The sequence below is a fragment of the Coffea eugenioides genome, chromosome 10, assembly GCF_003713205.1.
Source record: "Coffea eugenioides isolate CCC68of chromosome 10, Ceug_1.0, whole genome shotgun sequence".
Lineage (NCBI taxonomy): Eukaryota > Viridiplantae > Streptophyta > Magnoliopsida > Gentianales > Rubiaceae > Coffea > Coffea eugenioides.
In genome coordinates this window covers 5356658-5380663 of record NC_040044.1, presented here as the reverse complement: position 1 = coordinate 5380663, position 24006 = coordinate 5356658, and the positions used below count along the sequence as shown (strand labels likewise).

General features: G+C 36.4%; 5 protein-coding genes and 1 non-coding gene across 6 annotated transcripts; 4 read left to right on the top strand and 2 right to left on the bottom strand.

Moving 5' to 3' along the window:
* Positions 1 to 717: 717 nt before the first annotated feature.
* Positions 718 to 3782, bottom strand: LOC113749565 (transcription termination factor MTERF4, chloroplastic-like). The gene is made up of 2 exons (XM_027293347.1): positions 2335 to 3782; positions 718 to 1272 (listed from the first exon to the last, which is right to left on the bottom strand). The coding sequence occupies exon 1, from the start codon at positions 3482 to 3484 to the stop codon at positions 2345 to 2347; it is 1140 nt and encodes a 379-aa protein (XP_027149148.1). The 5' UTR covers positions 3485 to 3782; the 3' UTR covers positions 718 to 1272; positions 2335 to 2344.
* A 4585-nt stretch (positions 3783 to 8367) lies between these two features.
* On the bottom strand, positions 8368 to 10831 carry LOC113749465 (transcription termination factor MTERF4, chloroplastic-like). Its single transcript, XM_027293213.1, has 2 exons — positions 9551 to 10831; positions 8368 to 8753 (listed from the first exon to the last, which is right to left on the bottom strand). Exons 1-2 carry the CDS (start codon positions 10711 to 10713, stop codon positions 8711 to 8713), a joined length of 1206 nt encoding a protein of 401 aa, XP_027149014.1. The 5' UTR covers positions 10714 to 10831; the 3' UTR covers positions 8368 to 8710.
* A 3361-nt stretch (positions 10832 to 14192) lies between these two features.
* On the top strand, positions 14193 to 15186 carry LOC113748717 (ATP synthase delta chain, chloroplastic). The gene has a single exon (XM_027292258.1). It carries the CDS (start codon positions 14273 to 14275, stop codon positions 15038 to 15040), a length of 768 nt encoding a protein of 255 aa, XP_027148059.1. The 5' UTR covers positions 14193 to 14272; the 3' UTR covers positions 15041 to 15186.
* A 1667-nt stretch (positions 15187 to 16853) lies between these two features.
* Positions 16854 to 17713, top strand: LOC113750197 (protein EPIDERMAL PATTERNING FACTOR 2-like). Its single transcript, XM_027294171.1, has 3 exons — positions 16854 to 16944; positions 17058 to 17116; positions 17257 to 17713. Exons 1-3 carry the CDS (start codon positions 16872 to 16874, stop codon positions 17455 to 17457), a joined length of 333 nt encoding a protein of 110 aa, XP_027149972.1. The 5' UTR covers positions 16854 to 16871; the 3' UTR covers positions 17458 to 17713.
* Positions 17714 to 18079: 366 nt separating this feature from the next.
* Positions 18080 to 18151, top strand: TRNAW-CCA. The gene has a single exon. It is a non-coding gene; the product is annotated as a tRNA-Trp (tRNA).
* Positions 18152 to 19573: 1422 nt separating this feature from the next.
* LOC113749547 (phosphopantothenate--cysteine ligase 2-like) lies at positions 19574 to 23778 on the top strand. The gene is made up of 10 exons (XM_027293323.1): positions 19574 to 19711; positions 20564 to 20729; positions 20839 to 20962; positions 21048 to 21092; positions 21215 to 21300; positions 21789 to 21841; positions 21920 to 21979; positions 22140 to 22241; positions 22933 to 23052; positions 23449 to 23778. Exons 2-10 carry the CDS (start codon positions 20585 to 20587, stop codon positions 23686 to 23688), a joined length of 975 nt encoding a protein of 324 aa, XP_027149124.1. The 5' UTR covers positions 19574 to 19711; positions 20564 to 20584; the 3' UTR covers positions 23689 to 23778.
* The last annotated feature ends 228 nt before the right edge of the window (positions 23779 to 24006 follow it).

Below are 24006 nucleotides of genomic sequence, written 5' to 3'. Positions count from 1 at the left end.
CATCACACAACCCTCATTTGACACCTTTACCCTAGTGTCTGGGCTTATCTTGTGGAATATTTTTTCATCAAAAAGGTTTGGCATATTTCTTTTCCTTTTTTTCTTTTTTTAAAATAAAAAATTTTACTCTATCATTTAAAAGAAAAATGCATAAAACTTTAGCACCAATTTAGGAGCCTGTGTGTTTGATAGTTTAATTTTTCGACGCTAATCTACCGACCATTAAAAAGTGCAGTTGTGGAATGAAACTATGCTCTCTCCATTAAAATTCTTTTTAAGCTTACTTTTTTTTTTTCGTAGAAGCCAAACATCTTACAAAAAAGTAATATTGACGAAAATCTCAGGAGATGTTTCAACGTTATCCCTTTTATCAATGGCATGCAAAAAGATTTGGGCTATTACTTCACACAATGCCAAAAAGATTTGTTACCTCTAGATTTGGGTATTATTGAAACGGATTGCTAATTGAGGGAGTACTTTTCAAGAGTAGCTTCAAAAATGAGGAGGCGGCTTACCCCTTCTCTAAGCTTTTATTGCCAATGAAACAACTCATTTCTAGTTTAATAATATCTTTTATTACCCCGAATATTCAGGAGCCATAACTGATTGACTGGTAAAAGTTTTTTGACAGATGGCCCTTAGTGTATATATTCTCCTGAATATTTGAGAACAGCTTACTGGTTCGTGTAAACATTATCCGCAGAAATGCACGACACAAGCGGATGAGAGAGTGGAAAATGAATAAAATTTCAGTATGATCCCAGAAACACTAGGCTATTAGCAGCAACAATTTATATGCTCTCAACTTGGTGCTTTACTTACTTCTAGTAAATGGGACAAAATGTCAAGGTTTGGATGCCTATCCTCGTGCAAGAAATAAGCTGAAACACGGTTTGAAGTGGCACATCAGAGTGCAGTCCTAATCGTCCTCTTTTGGTTGGAGGAAAATAGGCAATGATCTGGAGCAAATCCAGTGGAAATTCTTTTCAGCACCTAGGCTTCTGAAAATCTCAAATGATGAAACTGAAAGCTGCTTGAAAGCAGGAACAGTTTGTTTTTCCCCTCCAGGCAGCAGGGACCTTTAAAGCAGAATGATTGAGTCCATTCTGCAGTGTTCCCTTAGGGCTTAGAGTATAAGCCTTTTCAAATACTGAAGTGGCAACCAAGGTGAACATTAATCTGGGAGCAAGCTCGCTGTCAACGGTTCAACCTAACTTCCCCAGATGTTCAGAGCCCAATGTACCATATTAGTCTACCAAGGAAAAGATGCCACTGCAAGATGAAAAAACTATTAAACAAAAAAGAACACATGAAAGAAAAACAGACAAGACTGATTTGGTTGTTCTTCTGCTTGAATATTGTGATTTTCGGCAGACCATAAGGGTTATAGGTCCATTGGTGTGAGACCCGACATTCAGGAAACCGGTCCATAATGTAACAAATTCAGGTCATTGCAAAATCAAGTACAACATGGTGTAAGCCTCTTTAGGGTTGTCATGGTTGGGAGAATTAAGATCCAAACCCATATTAGAGTATTACCATTAAGTCAACAAATAAGTCAAGAATACAGTTCCCAGTGCCTTGATTTCAGAAAAATTACATTCAAGACAATGACAAGAAGAATCTAATGACAAAGCACGAAAACATGTTCCCTATTTAGTTATGTTCTCTACAAACAGTAAGGAATTTCATCCTGACGAAATCTTTGACTGCATTATCTGAGCACAGAAAGTGCAGTCCCTCAAGAAAACAGAAGTTTCTCAAAATAATAGCTTGCAATGGCTTTGATGTAAAATTGTTATATATCAGGAAAAGAAGATAATCTTCCATATAGAAAGATTTTAGTTAGCATGACCTTTTGAGTTAAGAAATTTCAGAACTTCAAATAAGGCTTCACTTATTCAAAACTGAAACATAACAAAACAGCATGGCATGCCAAGCAATCAGGGGCATATCTGAGTTCCTTCATGAAGAGTTCCAAACGCATCCTCAGTTTAGCATTTGATGCAGCTAGAATACGTAGATGAATCCTCAATATTTTAAGTATGTATTTACACTGAATTCTTCAAATTTGCATTATTTGGGTTTTACAGCATAATAATATGATTGTCAATAACACATCCACATGAGAAGTCCCTCAGAAAAACCATAGTATTCACGACTACTAACGAATTACATCTGGCCACAACATTGGAGTTATTAAAAGTTATATTTCAATGAAAAGTACCCAAATGAGAGATAACAGAGAAAAAGAAGATAGTGACAAAGACAAAAGGAGTTGTCAGGAGAATAATACAAGAATCATATCAAACCAATGTAAAGAGATTGTGCCACCTTGAGCATTTCATAGTGGCCGATACTTCTGCTCCAACTTCTTGATGTAGGACTCAAACACATCAGGCAATTCATCCTTGTAAGGCAAAAGATAATCCTGCACAAACTTCGATTCTGTCAAGCACATAGCTTTACCAAGGTCCCTCTTCCTCGTGTTCAAATTCTTTTCACTCAGAATCTTCAAAACTTCATTCCTTGGCTTAATTCGTTTTTCCAGACTCAAAGTAAATAAGAAAGGGCGCAAAGCCAAGTAATCAGGAGTATATCCAAGTTCATTCATGAAATAATCCAAAGATTTTCTCATTCTAGTCTCAGACAGGCCTAAAAATAGAGGTAAACACCTAACCATCCGAAGTATGTCCTCATTAGACCAGCCATAACTCCTCAAAATGTCAAATTTCTTGTCAATTGTCGACTTCCGCAAGCCACAGAGTATTTTAAGCCCATAGGGGAACATGGCGGACTCGCGAGGAATCCCCAAATAGTTTTCCACTAATTGCAACCGTTTCTCAAACCATTCAGGACTCGTCATGAAAATCCGCATGGGACTGTTTGCAATGAAAGTGGCGACCTTCTCCTTTGAAAAGCCATATTTCTGCAACAACAGAACATTGTTGTCCACTTTTTCGTATTCAATGTTACCGAGTAGCAATGCATATTTCTTCAAAGCTACAACTACTCTCTCATCAGTATTCAACACTTGTCTTAAATACTCAATTCGGGGTTTGATGTGACTATCCAAACCTCTATAAATCAGTGGCTTATAACCCAATAGTAACTTGACAAGGGCAGGCCCAGAAATTCCCAGGTCTTGGAGAAATCTGATTTTTGGTTTCAGGGTTTTATCCACATTAGACCATAGTACTTTAGGACAGGAAGAAACAATGATTTTGATGTGGGTTTTGCTGAATCCCAAATTCTCAAAAAAATTGACCGCTAAACTTGGATAGATGGGCTTTAAGCGAGGTGCCTTGTTTGAAACAAAGATGGCCTCTGGTTTTGAGAACCCAAGCGAGTTTATCAGATAATCTTCCAACAAACACTTATGTTGGGGTGCCGCAGTTGGTGAAGTAGTAGAGTATTGAAGGAGGGATCTCCATAAAACTGTCCTGCTGCCACTCAAATGGATCTTGTAAATGTAGGCCAACATTCTAATGTCTGGGACAAAAGAGCAAACAGATGATGGGCACAGACAAAGCTAAGTAAATAAAACGGAATACAAGGTATCTGGACTGACTATAAATGGCTGGTATGGGATAATCAACCATATTTAAATCAACGGCGGAATAAATTGTAGAGGGAAAGACTTTAGGTGGATTTGCAAAATATTAAGGTAAGCCCGAAATTTCCCCTCCGAAATCCGAATAAGCATCTTCGCAAGCCCCCATAAAGCCTTGTAGGCGTACAAGTGTTACCCGGTAAAATTTGAGCCTTTAGGCAGTCGCGGGCAATCACAACTTGGAGTGAAACCGTGTCTATAGTAATCCGATTTTGAGATCGCACAGAATTATAGTTGCCTTAGTTTGGAAATTTAGGTTTGAGAAGGGCAGAAAAAAAGATTAAATTGTATTTTGTGTTGTTTGTGTGTCTTAATTAAGAAAGAATAGGAGAGAAAAGATGAGTAGCATGTTAATGTTTGTTTAATCGGTAAAAATAACAACATTACAAGAAAGCTTACCCCCATTTTTTGCACCCCACCCAAGGAAAGAGATGTGACATTTTGTGTTGGTTAAATCCTTACATTTCTATTTCTATCATTTTCTTGCCAACTCGAATTCTATATAAAATCCATCTGCCTCTTAAATTGTTGACTATCATAAACGTTCTAAGTGTTTTTGTTGATTGGGAGATCAAGAATTTGAATTTTAATATCGTATTTCTTCTAAATTCAGCTATAAGAGTTTACGGTAGAGGTGGCAAAATGGGTGGGATGGGCGGGATTTGCTTGGGTTTGAGATGGAACCGAGTCATATGGGTTTGGGCTCAACCTTACCCATATGTGTTTTGGGACTAACTTGGGCGGGATCAATTTGGGATGGGTTTAGATTGATCCCGCCCAATACCCAAATTCATTTCCTACATACTTTTTTCTTTTAATTCATTTTTTATTTTTTATAAAATTTTAATATTTTTGATTTATTAAATTTCTTTTAGTTTTATTAAATAAACATGCAAGTGCTTTATACTCAAGATTCCCACCAAAAATTGGATTAACAAATAAAGGAAAAGATAGATATACAGCCATATTCTAATATATATCAAGATGGCCAAGGTCCGTTTGGATTGACTATTTTTCCAAAAAATAAGTTTTTCAAATACAATGTTACAGTAATATACAATAACTCAAGAAACATCCTATCCATATTAGTATATCAAATATTTCAAAAAAATTTTATAGTAAAAATTTTTCATATACACTGTTACAATAAAATATTTCAAAAACACCCCCCCAAAAACAGTTAATCCAAACGGAGCCCTTGCTATTTGAACCCAATGGGTACCCAAGTATTTCCCACCCTTTCCCATTCATTGATGGGTATAGTTGGGATGTGTCCCAACTTAAACCCAATATCAAATTATAATACCCATCCCGCCCAAAGTTCCTTTGGGCATGGGTAGCCCATTGGGACTTGGGACAAATTGCCAGCTCTAGTTTACGGCCAGAACTTCACAAAAGGTTGTCAGATTTGACGCATATTTTAGAAATTATTTCAAGAATATTCTCCAAACAAATTTTCCAACTATATTTGTGTCACGTAGATGCTTATTTAAGAGGCATTACAGTAATATTTTCTCCAAGCTAAACGACTTTCAAAAATTTGAAACTTGTAAGCTTAATCAACTGATTCTCTTATACAGAAAGACACAAAGCTTAAAAGGAGGCAAGTTCCAGATGGGTGAGTAGGTGGTTCAGTCTCCACTAGTTTTGTCTTGGACTTTTTCAGTCCCCTTTCTATAACATAGAATAAATGTAGATCTATCGTATCAGAAAAAAGAAAAAATTAAAAGCAGGCAGGTTCAATGGAAGTAGCTGGGATGGGAATAGGATTAAAGATGGTGAAGGTATAACGCTTATACTATATCAATAAAATTTTCTCAAGGAATAAGGATCTGAATCACTGGGCTATATTTGATTCTGTAAATAACAATAAATTATAGTAACTTCTAATTGCAAATTTGTAATTTAAGACAAACTAGGCGGAAAACCGTAGGGCTGTAACTCAATTTGGTCTCCTGCCTAATGCCTATTAGTCAAGCAAGTAATATATTTGCATGAAGAAATGCACCATTGACTCATACATATATATATATATATATATATAACGAAATTGCAAATTTCACCGTTGACGGGAGACCATCGGCTGCATAAATGGACTAAAAGTTAAGAAACTTGGTTTAGCCCATCAAACAAGCCCCTCAAATCATGCGAAAACTCATATGCTCTTCACCGACTTCATTGGTACAGTTTAGAAGTTGACATTGTTACTCTTCTAAGACTGTAATGAAGTAAAGAAACATAATAGGGAAGGATGTCAAAAGAAACTTGAAAGATAACCTTTCAAGGATTTCACTTCAGATCAGTGTCTTTCTTAAAGTTGTTTCTATTTTCTGTTGTTGGTTTTTTTTTCCCACTTTTTCTGGAAAAATATAAGGTCGTCTATTTTTTCAATTTTCCTTTACATGTTACTGTTGGCAATTTCAGGTTGTGTCGTGTATTTTTATTTTGATTGATTTAAACTTTCCACTTTTCTCAGTTCAAATTTTGTGTAGATTCTGTAAATTGGAAAAACAAGATGGTAAAACAAGGAGTTTACAAAACAGAAACATTATTATCTTTTGCAGGGGAAGAAAAAATTAAAACAAAAAGGAAGGAAAAGTGACTTGAAACTCTTCTTAATTTGAAGACAAAAAACAGAAAACTCTTGCAAATACATGGCAGTAAACAACTCATAATTATAGCTGCCTCTTAAGGTTTTTGCATGGACTGGTGTGTTATCATCATACAAACTGTTGATTGCGAGAAAACAAATCATAATAGCCGAAAGTTCTGGTACAAAATTTATGAAAACTACAAATTAATGTTGAAACAAACTGCAATGTCTCAGCTGCCCATTATTAATCCCTTCATGCTTCAACTGCACTTCCAACTTCCAAGACGAAAATACTAATTTAAGGGCTCATCTGCCCTTCATTGAAACAAGTAAAGTTTATGGGAATTACAAAGTAATATTACAACAAACTACAAAATCTCAAGCGGCTATTAGTATCATCATGCTTCAACTGGACTTCCAAGAGGTAAATACACTGATTTCGGAGTTGTGATCAATGGCTAAGGTCTCTTTGTTGAAAGATCACAGAAGAAAGTAACCGAATTTGGATGCAGATTGTGGCATGGAGAAGAACCTGAAGGAGGCACGTAACCCTTAGGAAGCATGGCCGAAAATGGCCTGCTGGATGAAGGAACACTGAAGTTCTTGGTCTTCTTTCTCTTGCTTTTCGTAAAACCCTTGTTTTTCTTGAACCCTTTTCGGTTCAAGAAAAATACTTTTGAGTTCTTGAAGTTATAAACTTGGTACTGCGAGGACTGGGAGGGCAGATTGGAACTGGATGGTGCAATGTTGGGTTTGATCAACTGATGATGATCGTCAGATGATGATGATGGTGGTGAGAGAGAAGAACAGGGAATGACAATGAGTAGGAGGAGGAGAAGAAAGAAGAGAGAGTTGCAATTACTCAAGGTATGATGGTATTGATCTGCCATAGTCTACCTTGGTGACTGTAGATTGCGATGAATATGTTTACGTGAAGAAAAAGTGCTGTTGATCTCGAGTAGAGGAAAATAGGGATGGATTTATTGTTGCAAGAAACTATGGAATGATGGTCTATTCTATTCTATTATATAGCACATTAATATGTATATGCAAATGCAAAGTACGCACATATATTTATATATATATAATGATCTGAGAGGATTACGAGGACAATTAAACAGAAAGCATCTCCTAAGCAAAGTATGAAGCTTTTTTTAAGCCTTGGCCAGACCATCCCTTGACACAAACTGCAGTTTCTCTTGCCCGGAAAATACATCTCCTAGGCATTAAGCATTTGATGCAAGCATGGTTGTCAAAATCGCGATCTGGATCATTAATATCGATTCATATCGTACTCAAGATTGAAATTTGTCTTAATACCAGTAGGATTGTATATAGGATCGCACGATCCTACTAATTGTACCACTTGAAATATGTTCAATGCATAAAAATCTTGATTCACGTGTGATCTTGTGATGTTCAAATTATGAAGCTTTTAAGCCATGGAAAACCATCCCTTTGCACAAACTGCAGTTCTCTTGCACGGAAAATGTATCCTAGGCATTAAGCACTTTTTGTGGCCTGGATCAGAGCTCTGCTTCATTGTATCAAAGTGACCCTTTCCCTCCCGGCTTTCTCATTCACCCCTTCGTTCTACTCACGAAAATATATATATATATATATATATATATATATATATATTGCTATATCTTTAGCATTTGTGTCAGTTTCATCTTTATATTATGAGTTTACTAGAGTCATAAAATTTTTATCTTGTTTTTTCTTTTAAAGAAACTTTTTCTGAAAAATATACGCCACTGAGCAACAACTAAGCCACGACTACTGCGAACTATTATTATTAACCGAAATGCAGAGCATATCGTACTCTTAACATTGCAATGCAGATTTTGCTAATTGTACTCTTAACATTTAGACAACTAGCTGTCCATATTGGATATTTACAACTTAAAAAATCAATTACTTTCACACTCAATCATCTTTGATCCATAAACGGGGTCAGAAGTAAATTCAGTATGGCGTATATATCTAATCTGAGCATACCTAATCAAGGCTTAAAAGAATATAAACAAGTAGCAGATCACAAGATGGTCTAAAGTCTCCACTTTGCAGAAGCACCTTTTCTTCTAAAGAATCAACCCAAATGAAAATGTGTGGAAGTGCCAGGCAGGGGCTTCACTTCCTGAAAATATAGGCTATAAAACGCACTAAAGGTATTTGAAACCTGCAATATGCATTCCCAGCTGCAGCGGCCTTTACATTTGGTCTAAATCATGTCTTTCTACCAGTTAGGAAAACACAAAGTGAACACCTTAGTAAACAAAAGCTTTTTCAAAAAGGTCCAAATGGCCAGATATACACTGATTTTCTACATCAATGGCAGACTCAATGAACGGACTGTATGCTTATCTAATCACATTATTGTAAACAGAAGCTCCCTGCCTTCGTTGCTCTGATGAAACTTTGCCTCACCTTTAACATTCCGTTATAATGGAATGGTGCTTCACCTTTAACAATGTTTGCTGGGACGAAACTCTGCTTCACCTTTAACAATGTTTGCTGGGACGAAACTCTGCTTCACCTTTAACACTGTCCAGACACAAGGTTAATGACTCTGTTAAGATTAGCAAAACAAAGGAAAAGTGGAAACTAGTTAAAAGCACTGACCATAGAAAAATTCCAAGAACATGTGCTGTCATTTGTAAAATACTTATTAGATGCTATGTGAGCTGATACCAAAGTTTGTGCCAGACATCTACACATCCCGGTAATTCACGATACCTCTTTTCTACTATGCACTTATCAAAACAGTGACAATGATGAGGCACAAAAGAGATGCTATGTAATCAATTATACTTCCTAGTATCAGAAGACACACAGATGTGATATGCCTAGCTGCAGTTGCAGAAATTCAGAAGACATGTCAACAGTGTGATATGATACACCGATAATTACTACTCATAGTTGTTTAACTTTACCAAGAAAAAGGAAGGAGAAAATGCTAGCACAAGAGTTTTGCAAAAATCTACTCTAACAAAATAAATCCACGTGGAATAGCAAAAACAACAAAAACGTTGAAGGGTGTCCAATTTAATATGCACAAGGACATTCTCTTGATGAATATTTTCAATTAACTTACAAATTACCTATGAAACCACAACCACTTCAAAGTAAAGATATCATTCCTTTATAAAAGATAAAAGAATCAATCTTCTCAAAGTTGACAGTTAAATAGGCATAACATCCGATACCCCTTGATAAGGGGTCAAGAATATATATATATGAATATATATATCCTTGCAGCTATTCAAACATAATTAGAAATAAGAGAATAACCATATCACTTGAAACACAAGAACGAAGACAGCGTGGCACCTCAAACATACCAGAGTTCCTTTGCCTTCTGTTGTCCAACACTCTTTAGATACTGTTCATACATATTAGGTAATATATCCTTGTGCGGGAGAAGAAAATTGTTCACAAACTTTGATTCAGGCATGCCCAAAACTCTATCAAGGCCTGTATTCTTCGTGTTCAACTTCTTCTTATTAAGAGTCTCCAAAACTCTAACTCTTGGCTTAACCCTTCTCTCCAAGTCAAAACTAAAAAACACTGGGCGCGAAGCCAGGTAATCCGGAGTACATCCAAGTTCCTTCATGTAAAAATCTAAAGCTGCTCCTACTTTACCCACCGACAGGTTCAAAATAAAGGGTAGCTTCCTAATCAATTGGAATATTTCCTCATCAGGCCAGCCAAAACTTCTCAAGTTATCAAGCTTCATCTCCAGTGTTGACTTGCTAACAGAAGCTAGAGCTTCAATTCCATAGAAGAACATCCTAGATTCGCGAGGAATCCCCAATTCATTTTCCACTCTATGCAATATATCCTCTATCCATCCAGGCTTTATTACCAAACTTCGCTTCGGATTCCTCATTATAAATCTAACAACATTCTCATCAGAAAACCCCACCTTCTGCAATAACGAGACAGTGGATGCTAACCTTTCGGGGGCACGATGATCAAGCAACATACCATACTTTTTCAAAGCTAAAGCAACTTTCTCATCACTCCCCAACACAGTTCTCAAATAATTAACATGGTGCTTAAGATGATTATCCAATCCCAATAGAAAAAAGGTTCTATAGTTCATGACAACCTTAACAAGGTCCGACCCAGATAAGCCAATATCTCGGAGAATTTGGAGCTTGGGTTTCAGAGTTTTGTCCACTTTGCTCAAAAGTACTTGGGGTGTCACGGAAACAAGGCTTTTGATCTGGGACTGGTTCAGTCCCGTTTTCTTCAAAAAATCAACGACTAAATCGAAATCTTTCTCGATGGAATTCAAGCGTTTTACCTTGTTAGAAGCGGAGATGGCTTCTTGCTTTGAGAATCCGAGTGAGTTTATCAAGTACTCCGCCAAGAATTGGTTTTGAGGCTTCAGAGCAGCTGCTGGGACGGCTGTGGAGGTGGAGGAGTAGTACTGAAGGAGAGATTTGAAGCAGAAAATCCTGGTAGGGTTCCCCTCAAGCCGGGAAATGCGGGCAAACATTGCTGATAAGTAAAAGCTAAACAGGACAGCGACGGAGTTAGTGAGGAATTGCTGCGGCGGAGGTGAGATCCAGAAAGCTGAAGCATAATATAACAATGTCGGAAGCCGAAGTTTTTGAGCACTTATTGGCGGCAGCCGCAGGGTTTAGAAGTGGCTGGACCAATTTTCAAGCGAATTCCTTGCGGTACAAATCGTGGAGTAAGAGACGCGCCTTCAGTTTGCATAAAGGGAGTGATTTGCTCGGGCTGTATGTGGGCTGGAGAGAACTCCTGTGAATGCGCACCCAATATGGGCTATATTAACAGGCCCGAATTTCACACCACGTGAAAAGTCATGGCTTTTTACACTTGAAAGTTTCCTTTAAATTTTAAGCCTTAAGGTGTAGTACCGTTGAGTGTGTTTGGATAGGAGATTTTTTGAGATAATTTTTTTTAAAAAAAAAATATTGTAGTATTTTTTTGATATGACGTATGTGAGATAAAAAGGTGATTGAAAAATGTACTAATGATGCATGCAAGTCAAGTCAGTGTGTAAATAAGGTGCAATCTAAACGCATTCTGTATTTTTGTTAAATCGAAAAAAAGGAAAAAGAAAAACACACACACACATACACATACAAAAGAAGAAATTGTTAGCCCATTTATTTGCTTTGGTGATGGATTCCAAGTTTCCAACCATGGATTAGGTGTATTTTTTTTATAAAATGAACCCAAATCAAAACTCAGATACCGTAAAACATGAATCGAGAACTTTAATCTTGTGTACTAGACGAAGGTCGCATGGATGTGTTAATGTAGCTCAGCGGCGTAAATGAATTAACTCAATTGATGATCTATTCATGAATTTGATTGGTCAATGTTTGAATTCGAGCTCAAAATTGAGCCGTACGTACGTACGAGGCTCGGAGGCGAGTTCAATCAAATTCATATGTTGATGTTAGATAATAAAAAAAATGTGAAATGTGTATCACATTCCTTGTTTTAATTATATAATGTATTAATTAATATAACTCAAGCTTGATTGAGTTTAGTTAATCTAGATTCGATCCAATTTTAGTAAGGTAAAACTTGATCTAGCTAAAAGTTATAAAAATTCAATGAGCTCTAGTTCAACATTTAAGGATTCGACAAATTAGAACTCGTACATCTTATTTCGAATCGAGTCCAGGTAGTACTACACTACTACTTAAGTTTGAATCAATACAGTCGCAATCCTAAAGTGTAGATTAGTTGCTTACATATGTTGAACTACAAAATTCTACTTTGAAGCACAAGAGGAGGATTTCGATTAAATAGAAGGAAAACACGAAGAATTTTCATAGCATAACAATCAAAACTATTTCTATTGAAATCAATCTAACCGACAATCTGCAGTATATAGCAAAACTATTCACTTTGAATCACAATTCTCAGCCCCCCACCTGCACACACATAGAAAGACAGCTTGAGACAAATCCAATGTTAAACTGCCCACTCATCATCACTATACCTGGCAATTGGGCGGGTTGGATGGATTTTAGACGGGTTAATATTGGGTTTTCATTTAAATGGGTTACACCCAACCCCCAACTTTAGATTGAGTTAATTTTGGGTTGGGTCATATTGGGTCATCTCAAACTAGGGCTGCAAACGAATCGAGCCGTTCGCGAGCGGCTCAAGTCGAGTTCGAGCTGGCTCGAGTCAAACTCGAGCTCGAACTTGAGCTCAAAATATTAAGTTCGTGAGGCTCGCGAGCTCGAGTATATATATATATATATATTTTTTTTTTTTTATTTTAAGTATATATATATATTTTTTTATTTTAAGTATATATATTTTTTATTTTTAAATTTTAATAGTAAAATTACATATATATCCTTAATATTTTATTATTTATTAAGAAAAAAAATATTATTTTATTTATTTTTTAAAAAATAAAATAATTATTTTTTATTTTTTCGAGCTCGAGTTCGAGTTTTAAATTGTCAACTCGTCGAGCTCGAGCTCGAGTTCGAGTTCAATGAAATTATGTCGAGACTCGGCTCGATTAGGCCAAAACTCGACTCGACTCGACTCGTTTGCAGCCCTATCTCAAACCTATGATCCAATATATTAATTAATAGATTTTGATACATAAATTCTCTCAAATATGTTTTCACGCACAAAAAAAAAATTTTAAGTGGATGCCCAACACAAATACCCAAATCGCACAAAAAAAGATTTTATTCTAATATTTTCACAAAGAAAGTATGGTAATTTTGGATTTATGTAGTTTTTACATATTGAGAATACGGTTTATAAAAACAAAAATCTTTTAGCATGAATGAGTTATGTGGTAGTTACTAAGCACCGAGGGCACGAGTAGTTGTAAGTTGACATTAATGTCTCAAAATTAATTTCGAATTTAATAATGTTCAAATTCTTCATACTGCACATTTTGATGACGATAATATAAATGAAAAAAAAAAGTCACATTCGAACTCACATTGTCACGATGAATCTGGCAATTATTCTAACACATCTAGCCTTTCCATATCTAGGGTAATACCCTATTAAGTATGTAACCAAGGAATTAAAAATAGGCCAAGTAAAAAAATTTTAACTTGCTTGGCGAATTATGTTATAATCACAAAAGATGTTTATAGCAAAAAATAATAAAAAAAAGTCTACAGTTGATGCTTTTGAGTAACCATTCACCCTTTTAAAATTGTGTTGATTATTCACTTGATTCAATTAGCATAAGTTGGGTAATAGGTGCCCAACACAAATACTCAAACCGCCCAAAATATATGTGAATTTTTATTATCCAACCCAAAATTGACCCAATACCCAACTTACCCAACCCAACCTCTCAAATTAATAGGTGGGTTGGGTGGGTTATTAGGTTTTGGATATAATTGCTAGGTCTAATCATCACACACTAATAAAGTGAACTTACCAGCATATTCCAGAATTTCAAGCAAGCAAAAACATTGAGCAAGTAGACAGACCCGACAATAATAATGCTTTGTTAATTGTGTTAATTAATTATCTTGTGGCTTAGCAATTTGTTTGCGATGTTTTTTCATATCATGGAACAAAGAAACAATAATAATCTCGATATGGAATCTGTTTAAGTAACAATCACTCTAAGCTGCTAAAACAAACCTTTGCCTTTCAGCGTCGGACCATCAACTATTCTAGTTTAAACTTTTTCATATTTGGGCCAATTCTTTTTTTTTTTTTTAAATTTGCCTGATCCCCATAGATTTATTTATTTATTTGGAGCTTGGGACAAATTTTGATTTATTTTTTCTTTCTTGAGTTAGGGAATGCAGCACCATATCATATGCGACAGCTCGGACTTGAGGAACACACGTGTCACTCTCTTATCTCCAGTAGATAAGAGGCCTTCCCTCTCCTACCGTCGCCAGATAATCCATCCCTCTCCTACCGTTGATCTCCCCAGCCCCCTCAATCCGTACCGTCCATTCCCATAAAAAATAATCCAAACCCTCTCCCCAAAACACACACTACTCTCTCTCACAAGTCTCACCCACACAAACTCACACTACACTCATAGGACGTGAAATCTGACTGAAATGGCAGCAAGTCTCCAACAAACTCCGATCACGTTCGGGTGCCGTTCACCGCCGTCGACTCAAATCCCCACGGCACCCACCGCCAAGCTCTCCCTCACTTCCACCTTCACCACCGGCCTCAAAATCCCCAAACTCACCATAAAACCCCGCTCCTCCTCCTCCTCCAACACCAACCGCAGCCACGGCGCCGCCGGGGCACGAATGGCAGACACTGCAGCCGGAAGCTACGCCACCGCCTTAGCCGAGGTCGCCCAGTCCAACGGAACCCTAGAGCAAACCGCAGCCGACGTGGAGAAGATTGAGCAGCTCTTCTCCGACCCGGAGGTCTCTGCCTTCTTCGCAAACCCCACTGTCGACGAAGAGAAGAAGCGTAACGTCGTCGACGAGATAGTGAAGTCATCGGAATTACAGCCCCACGTGGCGAACTTCCTCAACATCCTCGTGGACATGAAGAGAACGGACATCGTGAACGACATCGTAAAGGAGTTTGAGCTGGTGTATAATTCTCTGACGGAAACTGAGATGGCGGTGGTGACGTCAGTTGTGCAATTGGACTCCCAGCATTTGGCCCAAATTGCGAAGGGGGTCCAGAGATTGACTGGGTCCAAGAATGTGAGGATTAAGACTGTAATCGACCCGTCTCTTGTGGCTGGGTTTACAATTAGGTATGGGCTCTCCGGGTCAAAATTGATCGATATGAGTGTGAAGAAGCAACTTGAGGATATTGCTGCTCAGCTTGATCTGGGGGATATTCAATTAGCTGTATAACTTTTTCTTTTTCTTAAACAAAAAAAAAAGAAGAATTAGTTGTTTTTAGTTTTGGCTTTACGGATGATTTTTTTGTACAAGTAATATTATTGTTTTTGGTAAGGACAAGCCAAGTAAAGATATTGTCTGAATTTTCTTTGGTAGCATTTGGATGCGCAAGTGGGTAAAATTTGGGATCATAATTTGAAAGGTGAAATTGTGGTTGAATGGTATATGGGCTTTTAATGGAGGGGTAATCTACGCTAATTTTCCCTAACCTTGAACTCATGGTTTGTAATTAAAAGGACTATACAAAGTTACAAACATAATCATTGTTGGATCATTTTCAGCAATTGTTCTTTTATCAGTTGAAATTAGAAAATTTTAATGACCAGAACTCAAATTTCTTTGGTAAAACACAGGGCACCAATTCAATTGGTACACATCCCAAACACGAAGGACGAAATAAACAGGTCTCTCTTGCCAAGAATGGCAGTCATGTTCCAAACAATCTCTTATTCTTTTGTTGCATTTTGTTTAGAAAGTTGAATGGCCGGATGGCATGTATTATTGTTAGGATAGGGCAACAGCCAGTGATTTGATCTGTTGGTCATTATCAAGACTTGAGTCTTGATCGGAGGTAAAAGGTCAAAAATTCAAATTTTATTTCTTACCGGTCACTATTTATAGCTTGCCATTACTTCTTCGATGGTGTCTTTCATTGATTAGGTTTTTTCTAGAATATGATAGAATAGGTTATACAAATGTTATCATTGGTCTTATTTGGCAAGTAAGTTTTTGATCAAGTTTGTCTGCTATAAGTTTTTGAACAACTTTAATTACAGTAACATCAAAAAACTTCTCAAAATTTTTAAACTATACATTTCAAAATGTTAAAAAATTTGCACACTCCAAAAAATTTTTTTTTTCACAACTTCTGCAATAAGTTATAGTAAAGTTTTAGACAAACATTCAAAAAACTCATTTGTCAAATGTGGCCATTGTTAGAAAAAAAAAAAAAGCGTATTCTTGTGAGCATAGGTAGGGTCTGTTGGGTTGCAGGCTTGCTTTTTCACTTGAACTAATAAAGTGATAAAACCAAAAATGTTAAGTCTGAAATTTCTCCTCATCTTTTGCCCACCAGTAACTTCATATATTCCCACCCATTAATGGAACTGTGAGGAGATATCCTAACCTACTGTAACGTCGTCAACTTGGTTTCTACCTCCAAAGCTGTAAACAAGAGAATAGCATAGAGACATCACCATCCATCGAGAATGGAAGAAGTGAAAGTAAATAGTAGAAACAAAAAGTTCATTTAATTTCATGCCACAGACCTTCACGTTTATGGCAGGCATTCTTCAATTAACTCTCTTTCCTTCCCTTCGCCACTTCTTTTGTCTATGACTGCAATTAAGTCTATGTCCGGATATAGTGCTTCATGTCTCAAAAGTCCATAATTTCCCTCGCTCGATCATTAATTTCTTCAGAAGCAACCTTTTTTTGCTTTCATGGCCGTACGCACCAATAGTTCAAATTGAATGCGGTTTTTTTGTCTCTGTTTCTGCAGAGGAGGAAATCTGAAGCTACGTATTCCACTATTGGTATGCTACTTTGATTTATTTATTTCGGGTGAATCAGTCAAAGAAAGCATGTGAATCTTCAGAAGATGGCCATGTATCATGTGATGTACTGTAACAGATGTGCTTCCTACATTAAAAACCCTCCTCAAAAAATTTCATATATAAGTCAAGATTCCTACTCCCATATTACTGCAAATCTTCAGTTTTCTCTTCTGATCCGTTTAGCGTAAATTTTTTTTTTAAAAAAAAAAGAAAAGGAAAGAAAGAAAATGAGGACCTGCCCCTCAGTTGGATTGCGCAGATTGGCACTTGTGACAGTTTGCTTCACGGTTCTTGCCATCAGTAAAGTCCTTTGACCTCAATATCTTTAAACTCATCAAATTTCTCTTTCATGAATAGATATATACAAGTATTGGTTACTTACAATATTGCTGCTTGATCATATATTTCATCAGTTGCATTCCATGGAAAAGGTGCTTACAAGAGCCATTCAAGTCACATTCACCAAGAAGAGGTTCGTCCCATTTTCTCCCTCTCAAAACACACTCCTTGTATTTCGAATTTTCTTTTTTCACATACTTCTAATTGATACTCTAGTCTCCACCCCTGGTGAGTGGTGACCTTATATACTAGTTAGTATTTGTCAATGTTCAGGTTCAGGATGGAGGAAAGGGTGACCTGGGGATGGAGCTATATCCTACAGGGTCCAGACTGCCAGACTGCTCCCATGCATGCGGACCCTGTTTTCCATGCAAGAGGGTTATGGTGAGCTTCAAATGCTCAAATTCGGAGTCTTGCCCAATTGTATACAGGTGCATGTGTAAAGGGAAATTCTACCATGTTCCCTCCAACTGAGAAAGGCATACATATATATATAGGACGATTAGCTAGCTGGCCAATGTGGGTTCTCTGTTAGTACAAGGATAGTTCAAGATTTGAAGGGTTTTTTTTTTTTTTTTTTTTTTCTCTTTTTGTGGGTTGTTCTGCTAGCTTTTGCTCTATTCAGATGTTTACTAGGGAGTAGTAATTTCTTTTGGATGGTGCGGACATGATCAATTTGAAGCCACTTGGACTTGGTTCTATATATATATATGTCTTGTGGATATTGTGACCGGAAGAATTTTGCTAGCTATTATATTATTGTTCTCTCTTTTGACTTTGTTTATTTAATTTTAGATAACATTTTATTATTATTTTTCTAATGGCTTATTGATTAATGAAATGACAACTCGGAGAATTCTTTCATGAGTTTGTTGAAATTGCGTGAAAGAATGGATAGGGTTTTAGAGAAATAAGAATGTGACTCTTTCCTTTCTCAGTCTGTTGCTAATTAAAAGTTGTCTGGAAAGCTTGGAACGAACCAGAGCTTGCAACTATCTTTGGAAACATATGCACACATACGTTTGCAAGCACGTGAAGGCGTGAAGCTAAGGTACTTTATACTGATATATAAAAGAAAAGATAACTTGCACAAAGTGGATCCGTGGCGCAATGGTAGCGCGTCTGACTCCAGATCAGAAGGTTGCGTGTTCGATTCACGTCGGGTTCAAATCCCGCTTTTTGTTTTACTCCTTTTGGGCTGGTCTTTACTTTTCTTTTTTCCAAAGGAAAAAAAAAAATTAAAGAGAGTATTAGCTTTTTGGTCTGCTCTTAACATAAATGAAATTAAAGTTAAAAAGAATGAACGCCTTTCAGTTTTTCCTACATGAGAAAATAAGTCAAAATTATATAAATGTAAAATCTTGCGTTCTTCCTTTTTATTTATTTATTCTCTATTTTAGTTTTAAAATTTTTTGGTGTGCTATTATGGTAATTTATTAAAACCTCACTGGCTGCTAATTTGCCACCAAATTGGATGGACTAATTCCTTAGATTATATGTGAAAAAAATCGATGAATTGTTGCGTTTTTCCATACTATACCTATCCTGCTGATTAAATACAGCAGGGGAATCATTTTTTTTTTTTAAAAGAAAGGGTAAAGGCTGCCGTGCTTGCCAACATATATTAGAAAAGATGAAAAAATGGTGGAAGATGTCTATATCGATGAGAGAAGAGGCACTTGATGCCGCACTAAACAATAGCACGTGATTGATAACAATCCATTCATCAGACTGATAGAGTCGCATGTAGAAGAAGAAGAAGAAACTTATAGATTAGTGAAGGAAGAAAAAGAAATGTAAACAGGAAACAACTTTAAAAGTTTTTGAGAAACCAACTTTAGACTATATTAAAAAAAATAAAAAAAAAGCTTTAAACTTTAGATTTCCAGGAAATCAACTTCTCTGAATATTTATTTTCTCTTTCAATATTTACTATGAAAATGTCAATAATTCCGTTAACAACCCAACCCCAATCAAAAGATTGTCTTTTTATCCATTCTTTTTTGCCAAAATAAGGTAAATAAACATTTTACCAATATCCGAACAAGGTTTAAGTTTATCAAAAGGAAGCAAAAATTGCAGGAAAACATTTAAAATTCCATATAAATGAATGTACCACAAATTTATTCCTAAGCGCTATCAAAATAAATTCCCAAGACTTTTCATGCAGAAATCAGCTAATTTGACAATTAAAAATACGAGATCTAGTAAAATTTAAATATTCACATTGACGAAAATAAAAATTTTCTTCTTTTTTAAATACAAGACATCTTCCACCTTTTTGTTTCTTCTTTTCTAATTTTTCTTCTTTTCTATTTTTTTTTTTTTTTTTTTTATTTTTTTAATCTCAAGTACAACAATTTTATATCTTTTTCAATCCAAACAATATAATTAATTATGTTAATAATTTTAACTATTTATACCCTAAACCCTAAAACCTTATTAATCGATATGACCCAAATCATTGGTTGCCGTGTTGACTACCTTTGCCGTTTGAAAAAAAAAAAAAAAAAATGGCTCCAATTCCGTGTTTCACTAGCACGGTGGCTATAACATGGAATTAAAACTTTGTCAGACCAACAATTCATCGACTTTTTCCTTTTTCAGCTGTAATATAAGGAATTAGCCAATTGGATGAGACAGAGAGTATCCTTAGTTCTATCCTCGACCAGTCTTCGGAGAAATTGAGGTTTTCTTGGGCCCTGCTGCTGCTGTTGTATCAGACCAGGTGAAGCTCAGCTCCAGCGATATTCTCCTGTATTTTTTTTCTTTTTATCCTGATTTTTCAAATTTTGGAATAAAATTACTTGAATGCGTAAAGTCTTTCATTTTGGTTTAGATTTGGTGGCATTTTAGTCTGGAAATCGTGTGGCTGTGATCCATATTAATACTGTGGTTAATGGATGCGGATTCTTGTTTCTCTCGTCTAGGATCCAGAGTTCAATTCTCAGCCACCCTGATTCTCTAAATTCACTCTTCGTCCTCCCATTCTATTGTCAAAAAGGCGAAAAGTGAAAATAGTGTGGAGCTTTTACTACTGATTTGAATTTCCATTAGGATAGGCAATTCTTGACTGAATCTTGGGAGATACCTTTTCCTTATCATGGCGAGTCTGTTTATTTTTTAATTTTATTTTTTGGAGTCTTGACTGGGACTATATCTAGATATGGTAGTTGCCCGTCTGCACGCTTTAAGCTAGATGGTTTATCTTAACCAACCCCTGTGGATAGTTCGTCGGTTTGTGCCACTGAAAAGGGCAAGCATGGAATCGTGTATCATTCTGCATGACTAGCTGTTGATACTAATGGCTCTTTATCCTATTGAAGCTGCACAATAACTTACTGAATCTTTTTATGTTTCACTTCATGGAGTTCCCAAGATGCATAGCTCTTGATTCTTTTACCACAAGGAAGCCATGTAGCAGATGCAATTCTCTCAAGCAAATAACATTAAGAATATGGCTATTTCAACTTGGGTCGTGTCATTCTTTGTTTGTTGACATGTTTAGAGAGTTGATTGTATTTCTGAATCTGATGCATTGGACTTATTTTGGATTGTAAATGCTGGGAACTGTGCATAGAGGTTTTGATAAGTATCTTCTATGGATGCAACACATTCGGAAGTATTACAAGAAACTCCTTCAGTGGAAATCAAGTCCTTCTTTGATTCAGCTCCTCCTTTGAAGGATGCTGATGAAATCAGCAGAAAGTTGAAAGAATTTGTTGAAAGGAATTCTTCAACACCAGGCAAGCATTAGCATTCCAATCGACAATATGCATGCATGGTGTTATTAGGCTACTTTCTCTCTTTGTAGTTAACATGTCTTTGGTCTATTATTTTGATGATAATTTCCAGAGAATGGAAGAGTTACAAGGGTGGTGTGTGTGACATCTGGTGGTACTACAGTTCCTTTGGAGCAACGATGTGTTCGTTACATTGACAACTTTAGCTCTGGACATAGAGGAGCTGCATCCACAGAGTAAATCGACTGGTTTAATTTACTTGCTTCATTTACACCCAATACAGTGGATATATTGCTGATAAATTGAATGGTGATTATGCAGATACTTTTTGAAGGCTGGTTATTCTGTCATCTTTCTGTATCGTAGGTGTGCTTCAATACCTCCTGTTTTTGTTTTTTGTGTAATTGAATCGTGGTTTCTCCTTCACAACAATGTCTATGCTTCTTTTTTGTTTGAAAGTAATGATGATAACTGGATTCTATATGTAGAGGAACCTGTCAGCCATACTGTTCATCTCTTCCTGATGATCCATTACTTGAATGTTTTGATATTACGGATGATTCCAAAATTCAAGGTTTGTGGTTTCTATGTTTAATTTAAGAGAAATCTACGTAGTTCAGTGCATTTAGTTGAATAAGCATGGTAGGCATAACATCTGGGGATGCTTTAAGATACTTTTCAGTGAATGACCTGCACTACTTACAGTGTGTTAATCATGCACATTATCTAGTGACATTATACTCTTGTGCTACAGTCATATAATGTCACTAGAGGAGCATCTCATAGATGTAAAAGCATTTAGTGTGTTGCATTGCATGTTATTCACATACTTAAGCAGGAAATGAATCTTACTTTGTCCTTATACATACGAATTTATCTTCTGGCTTTTTTTTTATTTTTATTTTAAAATGTCTTGGCTGTCTATGATGTTTGTTGGGTGTATGCCACTGTTTTGCAGTTTCTTTTGTCTTGCAGATCTATTTCCATATTGAATATATGAAACAATTTTTTGGGTTTGTCTAACTTTGGATTTTGATGGATTAATATGCATCTATATGCCAGTGCACCCATCACATGCTGAAGTGGTGAAGAGAGCCATCAGTGAACATCGTGCGGTATGTATAAATGCTATTTCTGACTTATATCATTCATCTATATTCTCTATAATTTAGAGATGCCAATTGAATATGCAGGCAGTAGTGGGAGGCAACTTGTTGAAACTACCTTTCACAACAATTTTTGAGTATCTTCAGGTTAGTATGTAACATCTGGTTTCACATGTAATTAGTAATCCATGAGTATCTTCAGACTTCAGCTGCGAGTTATTCCATGGGATTCCTATAGCTCACATGATGACCAGGGAGGTTACATGTTTTGTCTGGTAAAGCTTATCATTCATCATGTCTTTGGCAGATCTTACAATTGATTGCAGATTCAGTCAGCAAACTTGGACGAAGTGCTATGTTTTATTTTGCTGCTGCAGTGTCTGACTTCTATGTCCCTTGGGAATTACTGGTATTTCCCTCACCATCCCTTGGGTGTGTCTATGCGCATTCACCATTCATCCCCCAATATTTGCAGTTGTCTTCATCCTGATGTCTCAATTGCTTTTGCATGTCCAATAGTATGTAATCTACTGCTAGGTTTAGTGATACAAAATGGTAATCCATGTTAATATTATTATTTTGCCTGTTAAACCTGTCCATAATGTCAATGAGATATTGAAATCCATGCTCTGTTTAATCAAATTCTTGAGTAATAAAAATGCTCATATATGGGTAATCTAGGCAATAGCATAAGATTTGAGAAAGATAAGTTAGATTTTTCTGAGAACTAATTATATAGGTGATCTTGTTAGATTTAGATGTTTCTTTTATGGTTTATGGGAGTCTATTAGTCTGTTATAGCATGCCTGTAAAAAGCATCCTGATTTAGAACATTTTTTAAGTTTTTCCAATGTTCCTTTGTAAATTTTTTGCTTCACTTGCTCCATTGCTAATACTTCTTCTGTTATCCTTCACTCTTCGCCTGCTACGATTGACTAACACAGTGGGGAGGGAATCAATATTGTTTGGAAAATATATTTCATGTTAATTTGAACCATTTTACCATCATATAAATATTTTATGTTAATTCTTAGTCCTCTCCTAAAACGTGAAGGAGTTTGTTTATCCGGTAAGTTGTTTTTTTCGGTTTCATTTTGCAGACAGAACATAAACTTCAGTCAGCATCTGGTCCTCTAGACATACGACTTGCTCAGGTCCCTAAAATGATTTCAGTGCTGAGGAAAGCTTGGGCACCAATGGCTTTTTGCATATCCTTCAAGGTTGATATTCGGTCCTAGCTTGTCTTTGCTTCTAGCTTATGTTCAACAACACCTATTAGATTATGAAATAAATTACAACATTTGGCACAAAAGTTTTAGGTAACAGGAAAAGGGAACTTGGGAGGAGTGACTGTTCTCTCACAAACGTTCAGCTCTATGAGATAATTTAAAATAATTCTGAACCTCAGTTAATTTGGAAGTGGGATGATCTCTAGAGTTATGCTTTTGTTTCCTGTTAGTATCTCATTTCTACATTATAGATGCACAGACATAAGAGTAAATGTAGTCAATGATTCATCTAAAACATGCAATTGTCAAAGATGTTTCAGTACATGGATTTTCTTGTTTTGCTGATATACGAAACCAAATGATGGTGTTTTTTTTTTTTTTTCACAGCTGGAGACAGATTCAAATATCCTTTTAGCAAAGGCTGCCATGGCACTCAAAAAGAACAAGGTACATATGGTGGTAGCTAATGAGCTTTCAACCCGTAAAGATGAAGTGATCGTAGTTGCAGAGAGTGGAAATATAGTAGTTCGCAGAGACAAGGCTCAGCCAGGGGCTGAGGTGGAGAGCCCCCTTGTTGAACTTCTGGTGGATAGACATTCAGCTTATATAAAGGAAGCTGGTGTATAGTCTCTGCGCCAACAACAGTTGGTGGATTAATCCTCCTCGTACTTAGAGAAGCATTTATAAGAGGAGGAGGAGGAGGAGGAGAAGGGGGGGGGGGGGGGGGACTTCATACTATATTTGGGAAAACATTCATTTGTTGGATAAATCTAGAAAACAATAAAGACAATGGTCGTTGCCTAACTTCTTGCACTAGCATTCTACAAGGTTTAATTTTTTTTGCATTCATCAATGATGAATATCAACCCAGCCAGTTGTCAAATGCTTTGACCAGGCATGGCTAGGTAGACAGCATTCGTTTTTTCCATGGAAGTGTATTTTGTC

Coding starts and splice junctions, on each gene's coding strand:
- LOC113749547 (XM_027293323.1), top strand. CDS start 20,585: ATGGATGCAACACATTCGGAAGTATTACAAGAAACTCCTTCAGTGGAA. Junction 20,730..20,838: donor AAGGAATTCTTCAACACCAG/GCAAGCATTAGC, acceptor GATAATTTCCAG/AGAATGGAAGAGTTACAAGG. Junction 20,963..21,047: donor AGAGGAGCTGCATCCACAGA/GTAAATCGACTG, acceptor GTGATTATGCAG/ATACTTTTTGAAGGCTGGTT.
- LOC113749565 (XM_027293347.1), bottom strand. CDS start 3,484: ATGTTGGCCTACATTTACAAGATCCATTTGAGTGGCAGCAGGACAGTT.
- LOC113750197 (XM_027294171.1), top strand. CDS start 16,872: ATGAGGACCTGCCCCTCAGTTGGATTGCGCAGATTGGCACTTGTGACA. Junction 16,945..17,057: donor CTTCACGGTTCTTGCCATCA/GTAAAGTCCTTT, acceptor ATATTTCATCAG/TTGCATTCCATGGAAAAGGT. Junction 17,117..17,256: donor GTCACATTCACCAAGAAGAG/GTTCGTCCCATT, acceptor GTCAATGTTCAG/GTTCAGGATGGAGGAAAGGG.
- LOC113749465 (XM_027293213.1), bottom strand. CDS start 10,713: ATGTTTGCCCGCATTTCCCGGCTTGAGGGGAACCCTACCAGGATTTTC. Junction 8,754..9,550: donor CAGAAGGCAAAGGAACTCTG/GTATGTTTGAGG, acceptor GTGTCTGGACAG/TGTTAAAGGTGAAGCAGAGT.
- LOC113748717 (XM_027292258.1), top strand. CDS start 14,273: ATGGCAGCAAGTCTCCAACAAACTCCGATCACGTTCGGGTGCCGTTCA.